General features: G+C 46.9%; 1 protein-coding gene across 1 annotated transcript in view; it reads right to left on the bottom strand.

Annotated features, from left to right (window-relative positions):
• Nucleotides 1-2,005: 2,005 nt before the first annotated feature.
• Nucleotides 2,006-16,316, bottom strand: part of LOC129711871 (nuclear receptor subfamily 5 group A member 2-like) — a 60,773-nt gene continuing 46,462 nt past the window's right edge. Inside the window, exons 6-7 of the mRNA XM_055659855.1 lie at nucleotides 13,737-13,884; nucleotides 2,006-4,116 (exon numbers count right to left, since the gene is read on the bottom strand). Of these exons, the coding sequence (XP_055515830.1) occupies nucleotides 3,869-4,116; nucleotides 13,737-13,884 (396 nt within the window). The 3' untranslated portion in view covers nucleotides 2,006-3,868. The remainder of the gene's footprint in view (nucleotides 4,117-13,736; nucleotides 13,885-16,316) is intronic.

Below are 16,316 nucleotides of genomic sequence, written 5' to 3'. Positions count from 1 at the left end.
CGCAGAGTCACTCACCCAGAGATGGGGAATCGAGAACAAGATGATATTGCTTTAAGGTGAGGGGGGGGAAATATTAAATAAGAATCTGAGGGGAAACTTTTTTACACAAATGGTAGTAGGTATATAGAACCAGCTGCTGGAGGAGGTAGTTGAGGCAGGAACTATCAGAACATTTAAGAGATATTTGGACAGGTACATGGATAGGACAAGTTTAGAGTGATATGGGCCAAGTGAAGCCAGTGGTGATGGGGCATGTTGGTCAGTGTGGGCAAGTTGGGCCGAAGGGCCTGTTTCCATGCTGTATGACTCTATGCTTCTCATAATTTTATATCCTTTTTATCAGGTCTCCCCTCAACCTTCCATGCTCAAGAAATAAACAATCCAAGTCTGCCCAACCTCTCTTTATAGCTAATATCCTCTAATCCAGGTAGCATTCCTGTAAACCTCTTCCGCACCCTCTTGAAAGCCTCCGCATACTTCCTGTAAACAGGTGACTAGAACTACACACAATACTACAGATGCAGCCTAAAACTGCAATGGGACTTTTTGACCCTTATACTCACCCTTGGCCGTTGAAGGCCAGCGTACCATATGCCTTCTTTATCACTCTTGTTACTTGCATTGCCACTTTCAGGTAGGTATAGCCTTGGGCCACAAGATCCATTTGTGCATCAATTTTACTAAGGGTCTTGCCATTAACTGTATACTTTACCCTTACATCCGACCTCCTAAAATGCAACACCTCACACTTGTTTGGATTAAATCCACCTGCCATTTTTCTACCCATTCCTATACTTGATCTATATCACGCTGTATACAGGTACTTTGTCAGCCTTCCTCACAGTCTGTGACTCCAGCAATGTTAGTGGCGTCTGCAGATTTATCACCCTCCCTCTTGGTCTCCATTCTTTTTCTGCAAGAAATCTGCAAAAAAAGTTTTCTTTCAGAGTAAAATATCACCTGTCATGATATTTGACTGAATTGATCAAAAGATACAGCATTGAAACAGCCAATCAAGTCCACGCTGCCCATCCGTTCCCACTAGTTCTGTGTTATCCCACTTGCTCATCCACTCCCCACACAATAGGAACAGTTTACAGAGGACCAATTCATCTCCAAACCCACATGGCTTTGGGATGTGGGCGGAAACTGGAGCACCCGGAGGAAACCCACACAGTCGCAGGGAGAACGTGCAAACTCCACACAGACAGCACCCAAGGTCAGGATCGAACCTGGGTCTCTGGCAATGTGAGGCAGCAGCTCTACCAGCTGCGCTGTTATGTTGTCCCAGATTTATTTTTAATTTGTGTAAGCATGTTTGAAAGACCTGACACACTAGTTCCGTTTATTCATTGGGAATGACCATGTCGATGAGCATTGAACTTTTCACTTGCATACTTCACCCTTCTGTTGAAGAGCAGCAATATCTCCCAATATCCTAACATCTCCCGTGGCTCAATGGGTTCCTCTGCTGCCTTGGATTCAGAAGGTTGTGGGTTCAAGGCCTGTGAGTGACCTGAGCAAAGTCTGGGCTGCCCTTTCAGGGGGCTCCCTGTAATGCCAGAGGAGCTACCTTTCCGATTAACAGAAGAAATTAGGAGCAGATTTTGACCACCGGACCCCTCAAGCCTGCCCCACCGTTCAATATGATCGGGCTGATCAATGCCTTTGTGTACCAGTTCCCCAAGACCCTCACATCCTCCATCTTTAAAACATTTATCTATCTCCACCTTAAAAAGACCTGATCCAGCCTCCTGCACCCTCGGGGAGAGAGAAGCCCAGAGATTCACCTCCCTGTAAGAGAAGATATTTCTTCGCACCTCAATTTCAAACTACCACTATCTTGTAGCTTTGTCCCCCAGTTTGTGACTCTCCCACTAGTGGGAACAGCTCACCATCTCCCCTGCAATCCCTCTTCAGATTGTATATGTTTGAATCAAACCACCTCTCATTCTTCTAAACTCCAAGAACTACAGATGCAAAACTGCATTGCCTCTCTCTTTCTTGGTAGGATAACCCTCTGATCTGAGAAATTATCCTGGTGAATCTTCTTTGGACTGTCTGAATCCCCTTTGGCCAAATGAATGGAGAAGCTGGGAAGGGTTTGCCCAGTGTCCTGGTCACATGAATCCCTCTCCCAACCATAGGGTCTGATGTGCCTCATTTTCGATATTACTAGACTGGGCTCCAGAAGGCTGTAAAACACCTTGAGACACGCCAGAAATACATGCAAAAGGCACTAGAGGAATGTAAAGGGCCTGTCCCACTTTCACAACCTAATTCACAACCATTTTTACACGTGGACATTTTTCAACAGGATAGAAAAACGCCCCGACCTACTTGATGCCACGAGTACCTACGATTAGCATCACGGACCGCTACGACCTACTTACGACCTCCTACGACCTCGTGACGACCATGCTGCGAGTATGAGTCAAGGGCAAACTCGGCAGAGGTCGTGAATTAGGTCGTGAAAGTGGGACAGGCCCTTAAGTCTCCTTACTCTCTTGTTTCTAATAGAAGCAAAACATTTCTGTAACCACTGGATTGCGTAACCTTGGTGCATTTTATGGCACCCAGAGAGTTATAAATAGGATCGGCACGGGTGTACAGATTTAATCCGTTTATTTCTCTAAGAAGTGAGCTGACATGCATGAAAGCAAAATACAAGAGAATTGTTTATGCCGTATAGTAGTTATGCAAAAAAAAGTTAAATATGACAGAATTAACAGTTGTTTACTCATTAAATATTAATTTCCATAAAACAATCGTTTTACCGTAGTCTTATTTTGTACAATTGACCATAATACTCTGAATAAAACAAACTCAAAGCATAAAAATAACAAATACAACTGCTTGCAACTCAATAAAAAATACAAGTGCATTCAGCTTTCAAATATTAAATAAAGTACAGGTGTGCAGTTCTAAGATTGTGTAAAGCGGATAACTGGAGAGAAAAAGAACACTGTTATAGCTCTGGAAATATTACCGCACCGGCTCATTTTACAGCCACTGTTTCTGTAGTTTGAAGATCTCCTGTGTAATAACTTGTGTGGGACTCGGTGTCCATCTCACACATGGCCACGGGTAACAGATTCCCTACTTGGGAATGAGACGTGGAGAAGCCTTGCCTGGTGAATGAATCTTTGGATAGACCTAAAACGCTGGTGTAACTCAGTGGGGACAGGCAGCATCTCTGGAGAGAAGGAATAGGTGACGTTTCGTGTCGAGACCCTTCTTCAGACTGAGAGTCAGGGGAAAGGGGAGTCTAGGGATGTGGAAGGGTGAGGGGTGAAAACGACAGATCAAAGCAGATGATGATAAGGATTGTCTATCTGCTAACTTTGGGCTGGCAGATGTTGGGACAGAGAGCATCAAACAATGGAAGTGCACTTGTGGCAATGTTTCTGCCCTGACCTTAGTGGATGGTGGGACCAGTTCAAAGGAACACCCGGCTATCTCCTGCTTCTAGTTCCTCTGCTGGCAAGTCCCAAGAAAATCAAGTGTAAAGCCTGAACACCCTGTGGCTGTCAACATAGTCACTGCGATCAGAAATGGCCCCAATGCTGATAAAATGTCAACGCCATGCTTGGCTGATTGGGAAACACTGTCCCATAAAACACAAAATACATTCTGAGCCTGAACAAGCCTTAAAATAAAGCCAACTTTTCTGCAATAAAAGAGAAAAAAAGAGAGGCAGCATCTGGAAAATGTTGTAGTCCCAGATTACATAGGTCCTGTATACTTAAAAATCATCTTGTTACTACCTAATTACAGTGATTGTTTTAGTAATAATATAAAGTAATGTAATATATATTTATATATATAAATTGGAATCTATAACCTGCCTCTAGGGTTAGGCTTGGTTCTAGGCTCGCTTGGCGTGAAGCATTTCTATCAGCAGGTTGTTGCAAGGCACCTCACCGCTCAGGTGCTTGTAGTACAGGTATTCTTCAGCCTGTTTACTGATGGCGTGGATCTCTGGTAACCGTAGCAGCAACTGTCCAAACTTCTCGCCGTGCTGAGGGTAGTTGCACATGGTGTAGTCCAGGAGGGCAGCGTGGACCTGCTCCTGAACGCTCTCAATCAAGTGCCCGCCCTCCAACACTTTCACATCTGTGGGGGGAAAAGGATTTTGTTAACAGCTGAATCTGAAGAAGAGTCTCATAGCTGACCTGCGACTGGATCACACTCATTCACTCACACTCACTCACACTCACTCACTCACTCACTCACTCATTCACTCACCCACACTCATTCATTTGCACTCACTCATTCGCACTCACACTCACACTCACTCACACTTACTCACTCACTTACTCTCACACTCATTCACACACCCACTCTCACTCACACTCACCCACTCTTTCACACACTCACTCTCACACTCACTAACACTCACACACTCACTAACACTCACTAACACTCACACACTCACACACTCACACTCACTAACACTCACACACTCACTCACACACTCTCACATACTCATTCGCACTCACTCGCTCACTTACGCTCACACTCATTCACTCACATACTCACACTCACACACACACACTCACACACTCACATACTCACACTCACTCACTCTCACTCACTCACTCACTCACACATACTTACTCAAGCTCACATACTCACACTCAGTCACCCACTCAAACTCACTCGCACACTCACTCATACTCACTCACACACACTCACTGACTCACACTCACATTGCACACGCACTCACTCTCACTCACACTCACTCACTCACTCACTCATTCCACACTCACTCACCCACTCACTCATGCATTCCCACTCACTCATTCACGCAGTCACTCACTCGCACACTCACTCACATTCACTCACACACACGCTCCCACTCTAACTCACTCATTCACGCACTCACACTCGCTCACTCACTAACACTCGCTCACTTACACACTCACTCGCACTCCCTCACTCAGTCACTCACTCACCCACTCAACCCAGTACTTTGATGAAATCATAAAGAAAGCCCATTGACACCCCTACTTCCTCAGAAGATTGAGGAGATTCAGTATGTCGACCAATACTCTGCTGGGCTTCTACAGGTGTATTGTAGAGACCATTTTCTATGGATAAATCACGACCTGGTTCGGCAACTCCAACACCCAGGAAAGGAATGGTAGACACTGCCCAGTCCATTACAGGCACTGACCTCCCCACCTTCGAAAGATCTACAGGAAGCGCGGCCACAAGAAGGCAGTCAATATCATCAAAGCCCCACAACGTGCTGTATCACCGCCCAATATCATCAAAGCCCCACAACGTGCTGCATCACCGCCCAATATCATCAAAGCCCCACAACGTGCTGCATCACCGCCCAATATCATCAAAGCCCCACATATCATCAATATCATCAAAGCCCCACACCACCCTGGTCACGCTCTCATTTCACTCCTACCATTCCTCGGGAAGAAGGTACTGGAGTCTGAAAACTGTGACCACCAGGTTCAAGAACAGCTTTGTCCCAGCAATCATCAGGCTCTGGAACACTACACAACACAAACCTCAACTATGAACTTCTTTGGACTGTCTTTGATTGATTTAAGGACTGTGGGGTATTTTTTGACCTGGTGTTGGGGTTATCAATATATTGAATGTTTGCTTATCATGGACTGAGTATTGTGTTTATTGGCCTAAACTGCTGCTGGAAGTAAGATTCATTTCTCCATTGTTGGTGCATATGACACTTACACATTCTTGACTCTTCAGACCAACCAGCCGTTTACACTCATGCCATTTTATTCCACAGAATCAGGCATGTAGACAATGATACCAGCTCACTGAGCTCGCCACTACCCCCATCTATTGCCCCCACTGCTCACTTCAACGCAGGCCAATTAACCTCCTGTGAAAGGTGGAAACTCAGAAAGTCTCAGGGAACACTTGCAAACTCCACATTAACAGCACCCAAGGCCAGGATCGAACCTGGGTCTCCAGGACCGAGAGGCAGCAGCTCCACCCACTGCGCCAGTGTCCAGGGTTAGTTTTAAGATGGTGTTCATTTTTACTTTAGATCTGCGTTTTATTCACTCAAGGTAAGCTTGAATTTGTTGAGCTCGATACAGTTTGGGAGAAAGATTGCGAAGGTCCATGTATTTAATAGAAGCGTTTTGAAGGAGGGAGAGTCTTTGAGATAAGCAACGCTGATGGGAGGACAGGCTGCGGAAATCTGCTCGCCTCAACTGTGTAACAGAGAACAGGAACAAGTCGGCGGTGACTGAGCATTTGGCCACTTCTGGGGGCCAGGTGCTGAATAATAAAATCCAGAACCAAATAGAAAAAAATATCATGGGATAGAAGTTTTATATAGTTGGTGGAAGGAGAGGGTCGGTGAGGAAGATTCTGTTCATCCAGAGGTTGTGGTGGGTGTCTGGGGCTCACTGAGAGAAACGTCCTGAACATTGAATTGTCCAATTTTAGGTAATACCTCCCCCCTTCACCTCCTTCCCCTGTACCATCCTCATCCCAATGAGCACCTATTTCTCCCCCTCTCCCCCCCCCCCCCCTCCCTTCCACACATATCCCTCCCTCTGACTTCACATTTAACTTCTCTGCTTATCTGACACCTTTTTGTCTCCATTTCACTTCTAGACTTTGTCACTTACTCCGCCCATCTGCCAATCACTCCCCCTTCCCTCAGCAGTAGAGTTGCTGCCTTGCAGCGCCAGACACCCGGGTTCGATCCTAACTACGGGCGCTTGTCTGGGTGATCTAAGTTGAACTGTGCCATAAGAGCGTTAAATGTCCCATAGACTTTCAAAAGAGAATTATCAATCCCAAAATGTTGTATTTGTTGAAAGAAGGAACTGCAGATGCTTCTTCAATTTACAAATAAAAGTCACAATGTGCTGGAGTAACTTTGGGTCAGGACCATTCTTGAGACTCATTGCTAGGTGACATTTTGGGTTGGGACCCTTCTTCAGTCTGAAGAAGAGTCCCGACCCTAAACGTCACCCATCCATGTTCTCCAGAGATGCTGTCTGACCCGCTGAGTTACTCCAGCGCTTTGTATCCTGTTGTACTTGCGTATGGCTTGATTGTGCTTATGTGTAGTATTATCTGATTCGAATGGATAACCCAGCAACACAAGCTTTTCACCTGATCTCAGTACGCACGATAATAATGGAACAACACCAGTACAAACTCAACCGATGGTTTGTCCACTAGGACATTGGAAAAGAGGGTTTAGGGAGGTATTTCTAAGGAGGAAGGAGAAAGCAAGGAGGGTTGCGGGTTTTTACAGAGCTTTAGGCTATTATTAGCTGATACGCAATGAAGGGTCTCAACTTGGACCGTTATTCCCTCTTGTTCCCTCTCCCATTGGGGAGAGGATATAAAAGTATGTACCACCAGATTCAGGAACACCTCTTCCCCACTGTTATCAGACTAATGGTCCTCCCATAACCCAGGGTGCAGTCTCGATCTTCCACCCTACCTTATTTCGGGCCTTGGACTTTTTTTAAGCGATGAAGTTCAGGGACAATCAGGAGGTTGGAATCAGAGGAGATCCCAACACCTGCAGTTCCTTGTGAGCCGAGAGTTCTGGCAAGGTTACAAGGATGGATGAGATTACAAGATAAGAAGAGGCAAGACCATGTTAGGATTGGAACAGGATGCGAATTGTAAAAATAGAGGCAATGCCTAATCACGACCCAAATTAAATATGTAGGGATGAACTGAAGATGCTGGTTTGACTCCTGTGACTTCCAAATGGTAGGAGTGAAATGAGAGATAGACACAAAAAACTGGAGTAACTCAGCGGGTCAGGCAGCATCTCTGGAGAAAAGGAATGGGTGACATTTTGGGTCGAAACCCTTCTTCGTTTGCCGGCTAATGTAGGCCTAAAGCTCTCGCCTGAGAACATTATTCTGTTAAAATACTAAATTCAACTAATAATTGCCTATTTCTGAAAATATAGCTTCCCTGACACAATGGTAAAAAATAATTCACACAAGCCTACAAGTCAGATGGATCGTACATTTGTACGCCCACGGTTGGAACACTTCTGAGGTACAAAGCTCTTCCTAACAATTGTTGACCTGCTTTAAGTTGTTGCCTGCTCTTAACAGATCTCATTATTAGGAGCAGTCTTTGTTCACAAGAGGGCTGTTGCTAAATTGCCATCACTTAAGGGAATGGGAGTTACTGTACAAAAGCTCTTCCTAGCAAAGGATCTGTGTGATTGAAAGGCAACAGAGGTCAATTTGTTGAGGCTCTCTATTAAATGCTTCTTTAGAACAAAGCTAAAACATATCTTCTTCACAACCTCTGCATTTTTTCCCCGCATAATTCTAATTTTAATTAAAACTCTTTACCTGCTCAGGAGGAAAATCAATACGGACAATAAATGTCACACTCTTTTGTAAATATTTTGCTTTGTGAGCACTGTGATCAGCTGAATGTAAAAATCCATGCACTCCTGAAGGTAATTAACACAGAGCAACATAAAAACCTGGCTGGGGAGCTGATTCTATAGGAGACACAAAACACCTCGCACAATGTTTGCAGACTTAAAAAAGGGTGAAATCTGGTGAAAATGACCCTGAATGGATGAGGGGGAGGGGGGTAGAAAAGGCATACTTCAATTAGATTTTTTTTGTTGGGAGAAAGCTTCGTTGAAAATAAATGAAGCACATTGAGTGAAACCTTTAAATCCAGGGCGCAGTTGGAAGAAAGCCATGTCTCTGCTGCCAGAAAGGAGATTTTTTTAGTGCGTACCTCAATAATAACTTTCTTCTTGCCATCAGCAATGCATAACAGCTTTGCAAATTAAACCTGTGGATTGTTTGCGAAAAGGGAAATCAAGTGTTGGCTCGACAGATTCAAGAGCAGAGGATCACAATCCGGGCAACAGCCATTTTCTCTACCCAAGCGCAGGCTTTGAAAACCACACTTTTATACAATTAATTACTCAATTAGGGTTGTCATTTGGAGTCACAAGGAGATGCAGATGCTGGAATCTTGGGTAAAGCACAAAATGCCAGAGTAACTCAATGGTAGACTGGAGAAACTCAACAAGTGAGGCAGCATCTATGGAGCGAAGGAATAGGTGACGTTTCGGGTCGAGGCCCTTCTTCAGACTTCAGGCGGGAAAAAGAAAGGAAGAGGCGGAGCTAGTAGGCTGTGGAAGAGCTGGGAATGGGAGGGGAAGGAGGGAGAAAGCAAGAAATTGGAGAAGTCAATGTTCATACCGCTGTGGTGTAAACTACCCAAGCGAAATATGAGGCGCTGCTCCGCCAATTTGCGGTGGGTCTCACTCTGGCCATGGAAGAGGCCCAGGACAGAAAGGTCGGATTTGGAATGGGAGGGAGAATTGAAGTAACTCAAAGGGTCGGGCAGCATCTGGGAAGGGAATGGACAGGCAACGTTTCGGGTCGAGGCACTTCTTCAGTCTGATTGTAGTAGGGGGTAGAAAACTGGAGAAGAAGTGGGGGCGGAGCAAAGCCTGGTAAGTGATGGGTGGATGCAGGTGAGGGGGTTTTAATTGACAGATGGGAGGACCAAGGCTTGAATGGAAAGTGTTCAAAAGAGTTTGGTTTAGTTTAGTTAGAGATATAGCGAGGAAACAGGCCCTTCGGCCCACCGGGTCTGCGCCGTCCAGCGATCCTCGCACACTAACACTATCCTACGAATTCTAAGGACAATTTACAATTATACCCAGCCAATTAACCTACAAATCTGTATGTTGTTGGAGTGTGGGGCGAAATTGGAGCTCGCGGAGAAAACCCACGCAGGTCACGGGGAGAAGGTACAAACTCCGTACAGACAGCAGCCGTAGTCAGGTACGAACCCGGATCTCTCTGTCGCTGTGAGGCAGCAACTCTACCGCAGCAGCGCCACCGTACCGTCATAAGGAGAGAAGAGGAAGAGTGAAATGTAATGCCAGAAGGAGGGATGTAGGTGGTAGTGGACGGGGATGGGGGACGGGGGGGGGGGGGGGGGGGGGGGGGGACGGGGGGGGGAGTAGAGGAAAGGGGGAAAGAGGAGCATGACCTTGGGAGAAATGGGTGCGCACTAAGGTGGGGGAGACACAGGGAAGAGAGGGATGAAACGTGCACTCTCTCAGTTTCCCAACCCAGCTCATGTTCAGCGGCCCGATGAGGGATGGGATCTATGGGGATGGGCGGATGAGTGCAAGAAATTCAGGAGAAACCAAGGGAGACGCAACTTGTAACTGCAGATGCTGGAATCTTGAGCAAAACACAAAGTGCTGAAGGTCGGGCAGCACCTGTGGCGTCATTCTTCACGGCAGGCAAAGGCTGCACTGCACGTCCCTGTGGCGGAATGGAGTCATGGGGCAATGCAGGCCCTTCAGCCCATCTCACCTATTTCTCCCACAATCACGCTCCTCTTTCCACCCCCCCCCCCCCCCTTTCCTCTACTCCCCACATCCCCTTCCAATCCCTCCAAACCGTTCCTCCCCACATACCTGTCCAAATGTGTTTTAACTGTCATCATTGTACCCGTTTCTACCTCATTCCCCTGGCAGCTTGTTCCGTTTGCCCGACACTCTGTGTCAGAGTGTTGGCCCAGCAAGTGCCCTTTGAATTTTCCCCCCGCACATTAAGCCGAAGCACTCAAGTTACAAACTCTGCCAACCTGGGGAAAGGATTGTGCCTTTCACATTATCTATTGTCTATGCCTGCCGTGCTTTTATAAACCTGTATAAGGTCACCTCTCAGTTTCTACTGTCCAGTGAAAACAGTCCCGGCCTGCACAGAATCTCCTCACAACTCCAACCCTCCAGTCCACACAACACCATCATCAACCTCTACAGATGGAGGATTGAGGATTTAACACCAGCTGAGTGAGGGCGATGTACAAACTACATTTAAATGGCTCAATGTAATACAGGGATCTTCTCATTTATTTTATGGGGCACTTTTAAGGCAGCGGTTGATGGATACTGGATTAGTATGGGTGTCAGGGGTTATGGGCAGGAGAATGGGATTGAGAAAGATAAACCAGCCACGATTGAATGGTGGAGTGGACTTGATGGGCCAAATGGTCTATTTCTGCTCCTGTGACTAATGGACTTACGGACTTACTTCCATCTCCCTGCGACTGTTACTTGGCAGCATTCCGCTGAATGTTGCTGCCAAACCTGCAGTGCAGAACCTGGTGAGACACACATTTATTTATTTTGTCTACATGGACCAGGCGAGCAGGGGAAGACAAAGCCACTCGAACCAGGGAATTCCTGGCGGCGGGTGATGCCAAGTCCACGGCCTGCATTGGAAAAGCCACTGGGACAACTAAGTGCGACGGTCATTATCATCCCCCTGCATCTGAGCCTCAACAAAGCTATTTGTTTCCGTTCCACTATCGCTCTTCACGAGCTGTGCTGTCTGCTCAGAGGCTTCGGAAGGGAAAACACAGTCTGCTGCTTAATTGACTTTCTCCATTGCAAACAGTTATGACAATTAGGCTGCCGTGCATCCAGGCCCACATAGGGTGAATGTGAAAAGGATGTTTCCACCAATGGGAGAGTCTAGGACCAGAGGCCATAGCATCAGGATAAAAGGACGTACCTTCAGGAAGGAGATGAGGAGGAATTTATTTAGGCAGTGGGTAGTGAATCTATGGAATTCATTGTCACGGACAGCAGTGGAGGCCAAGTCAACTGATATTTTTAAGGTGGAGATTGACAAATTCTTGATTCGCGTGAGAGTCAGGGGTTATGGGGAGAAGGCAGGGGTTGAGAGAGAAAGATAGATCCGCTAGGATTGAACGGCAGAGTAGACATGATGGGCTGAATGGCCTAATTCTGTTCATAGAACTTAAGAACTTATGCACCGTGAGTGAATGAAATGACTGGACATTGAAGAGGAGAGACAATTTTTGAGTTTTGTGACCCGTTCAAAAATAAGACTGTCCATTTGAGATTTTAACTCCAAGGTTTAGTACAGCTGCAACATGGCATCTCAAACTCAGACACTCAGACCCTTACAGGCCTAAGAAGGAAAATGCACTCATCATGACCCTATCTGCCTGTGGCACCGGGAGTAGAGCACTTTAAATGGCCAACCACCGTTCTGCATGAAGTAATGGCATGCAGGCAGCCAGGCAGCAGCTTTAACTGGTTTAACACCATTGGTGTCAGTTAGTCTGAGATGCCAGGACATCCCTCCGGCCCAGGTGGTCTCCCCGTTCCCCGTCCTAGTCACGCCCCTCCCCCAGGTCTGGGTACAGAGGTGAGCCAATAGCCTGGCCTGATCGATGACCCTCCAGCCTCCCCCCCCCCAACCCCCCACAACTGCATGAAAGCTTCACCAGCCGGCAAAATCCTACCCCTGCTTTACCAGCTGTCAACCCCGTAAGGATCACTCTACATGTCTCTGACATTTAAAATGCATGAACAATTAGGGACATTCCTACAAATATAATCCTTGAATTGGAAAACTTGAGCACAAACAATAAAAGATATCTAAATTACAGAAACACTCCTCAGAAAAACATCTGACATTGCCTGCTGCTTTCTATCCATGACGATACTCTCCCCGCTGAGCCCAGAGCCACCGCGAGCAGGGGCTAGAGCCAGCCCAGGCTGATTCCTGGCGTAAATTCCTGGCGTAAATTCCCACATGATGGAGAGGGAGCAGGAGGGCAACTCCCAGTCGTTCTCCGAACTAAAGGCAGAAATGCTGGCATTTGGTAGCAGGATCTTGACTATTAAATGCACTGTTCCAGCTCAGTGGGAGCCAAGCCTAAAGTGAAATAGCTGGGCTTAGTTTAACTTAGTTTAGTTTAGTTTAGCTTAGTTTAGTTACACAGCGTGGAAACATGGAAACAGGCCCATTGAATCCACGCCAACCAGCGATCACCCCATACACTAGTTCTATCCTAGGGACAATTTACAGAAGAGAATGAACCTATAAACCCACACGTCTTTGGAGTGTGGGAGGAAACCGGAGCACTGGAAGAAAACCGACGTGCTGACGGGGAGAACGTACAAACTCCGTACAGACAGCTCCCATAGTCAGGATCGAACCCGGGTCTATGGCGCTATAAGGCAGCAAATCTACCGCTGCGCCACCGTGCCGCCCTGTGCAGAGCTGGATGGCAACGATGGATTCCCAACTGTTGTGCAGCGAACACTCAGGAGGCAGCAATGCAGGAGTGGGCAGTGCAGGGGTCGGTAGGGAGAATGCAACATGCTGGGGATCCCTGTGGCAGAGGGGCCAGATACACTTTGTACCTGACCCCTCTATCATAAACCAGCAAGAGGTGCACGTCCACTGCAGGCTAAATGTGACCTCTCTGTGATCCTCGGTCTGTTCAAATAACTTGTCGCTGTGAACAGGAAGAGTTCCAGAATCTATATAATCAGCGGTGGCACAAGAAACTGTAGATGCTGAAATCTGGAGCAAAATACAAAGTGCTGGAGGAAATAAGCGGGTCAAGCAGCAGCTGTGGAGGGAATGAAACTGTCGGCATTTTGGATGCAATCAGGATTAATTGTGGATCTGAAACATTGGCTGTTCCTTGCCAATGTCAAGCAGGTGCTGCCTGACCCATTTGAGTTCTTCCAGCGCTTTGTCGGCCATTCACCTCCCCCCACCCCCAACCCACAGGGGCTGTCTGACCCATTGAGTTCCCCAGCAGTTTGTTGACAAATGCATTCCACCCGCACCCACAGTTGACCCGCTGAGTTGCCCGGCAGTTTGGTCTTTGCCCTGGTTGATCAATGTTCAGAGTGTTGGGCTTACCAGGACTGAAGAGGAGGAGGAACTTGAAGCAGACGATATCCCTACGATCGACCTGCAGGGACTGCAGCTTGGCCACCAGCTCCTGCGCTCGCAGCACCAGGTTAATGAGCGTCGAGCCGGCCTGGTTGGCGATCGTGGACAACTCGACCTGAAGGGGGAGAGGAAACGGTCGCAGGTTCATTGAGCAGGCTGCTCTGAGCATCACTGAGAAATCACATCACACCCAGTCACACACTGAAATGAGTAGGAAGGAACTATCCCGCTGAGTTACTCCAGCATTGTGTGTCAACCCACTGACATGCTGTAGGACAAGGTCTTGGGTCAATTCTAGAAGTGATTCCTTCCAGTCCTTCTTCTGAAACATCTCCTCCGCTCATCTCTCCAAACAGAGATCTCTCCAAATTTTCACACAGAGAATGGTGAATCTCTGGAACTCTCTGCCACAGAGGGTAGTTGAGGCCAGTTCATTGGCTATATTTAAGAGGGAGTTAGATGTGGCCCTTGTGGCTAAGGGGATCAGGGGGTATGGAGAGAAGGCAGGTACGGGATACTGAGTTGGATGATCAGCCATGATCATATTGAATGGTGGTGCAGGCTCGAAGGGCCAAATGGCCTACTCCTGCACCTAATTTCTATGTTTCTATGTTTCTAACAGCTGAATATTTCCAGCATTTTCTGCTTTAGTTCTGAACCCAGTAAGTATTTTTAGTTTAGTTTAAAAAACACAGCATGGTAACAGGCCGTTCAGCCCATCAAGCCCACGTCGACCATTGATCACCCATCCACACTAGTTCTATGTTATCCCATTTTCTCATCCACTCCCCCAATTTACAGAGGCCAATTAACCTACAAACCCACAAGTCTTTGGGATTTGGGAGGAAACCAGAGCACCCGGGGAAAACCCACGCGATCACAGGGAGAACAAACAGAATCCACACGGACAGCACCCAGACTCAGAATCAAACCGGGTCTCTGGTGCTGTGAGGCAGCAGCTCTGTTGTGTGAAACATGGAAATGTTAATTCTATGTTCCTCTCTCAGCAGAAGCTGCCTGGCCTGCTGAGAATTTCCAGCACCATCTTATTACATTTCAGATTTCTCATATCTGCAGTTTTTACGTTTTCATTTTCCACTTCTGCCTCTCTCACGGCCCCGGTTGCCAGGTAACCAAACTTTGCGACGTTTGGTTTCAAGGTTTTCCTCAAGATGTTGTGTTTGGCTCGAGGGAGAATCAAACCCGCTGAACTGCAGCTGAAGAGAGAGGTGTTGGAAGTGTCTGGCACCAGACCACTGCCCCAATGTCCTCCTTGGACAACCAGGGCAATGGGCCACCTCCTCTGTTACCATCTCAGTGTAGACAAGATACATTTATTTGTCCCATGTTCCAATTGATGCAGTGAATGTGTGGTCATCATACAACCATACGAATAAAAAAGAGCACAGAACACGATAGACTTTAACATAGACATCTGCTGCTATACATTTGTCCTGCCTCTGAGATCCTTATCTAAGATGTATCTGAGTGCTTATGCATCGTGATACTCGTACTGCATGTCATTGTACCTCGGTACATGTGACAATAATGTACCACTGAAGCACTGACGGAGCCATCGCACTCCCAGGAGGGTTACCACAATTAAGGGCATTAGCTACCAGGAGAGGTTGACCAATGTGGATTGTTTTCTCTGAGGCATTGGAGGTTGATGGGAGACCAGATGGAAGTATATGAAATGATGAGAGGCATGAACAGGATTTAACTTTCAGAACCTTTTTTTTCAAGTGTGGAAATGTCAAAGACTAGAGGGGCAGCTTCAATGTGAGATGGGCAACGTTTAAAGGAGATGTGTGGGGAAAGGTCTTTTCATAGAGAGTAGTGGGTTACTCTACCACTGCGCCACCGTGCCACCCAGTTGCTGTCTTACCCGTTACTGGATGTTTGCGTGTTCATGTTTGCTTTCATCGTGAGTTTGGCGATAGTAAAAATTAACGGCAGCCTTGTGAACAAGCGAGGCTCTTTCTCAAATCTCGCTTGCTGTAAACACCAACTCCGAAGGCAAAGTGTGGGAAAGGGAGGAGTGAGTGATGGAACTCCATCACAAGTGTGTCTGCTTGTAGTGTGTGGACACTAGGCGACCTATCTGTAAATCAGTGTTTGTCCCTGGTGCAGAAACAATCACAGACACAGTCGACAGACACGGCGCCAACTGGGGGATAATTTGACTATTTCCCATCTGAGAAAAAGCCTTTATTATTGCCAAGTCGCCACCAGTTTCAGAAGCTGATCTCAGAAAGGCAACAGTTTTCAAAACAGTCGCAGGTTTTTGTAAATATGCAAACCAGTGAATAAAGTCTTGTCTCCTTTTAAAGGGCGGGAAGATTGTGGCTATTTGTTTAGAAGAAGTGTTTGAGAATATGGTTTGTTAGGGATCTACAAGTGATTCAAAACCTCAGAAGAGTGCAAAGCCCAGTTGACGACCTCTGACCCTCGCCTGCTCCTAACCCTCCCACTCTCTCCGGCGGGGGGGGGGCGGTCACTGGATCTCAGTTCAGGGATATCATCCAAACTCATCACCATTTGCTC

This window comes from Leucoraja erinacea, chromosome 31, assembly GCF_028641065.1.
Source record: "Leucoraja erinacea ecotype New England chromosome 31, Leri_hhj_1, whole genome shotgun sequence".
NCBI lineage: Eukaryota > Metazoa > Chordata > Chondrichthyes > Rajiformes > Rajidae > Leucoraja > Leucoraja erinaceus.
Note: the sequence above shows the minus strand (reverse complement) of the source record. Positions and strands in the feature narration are given on the sequence as shown.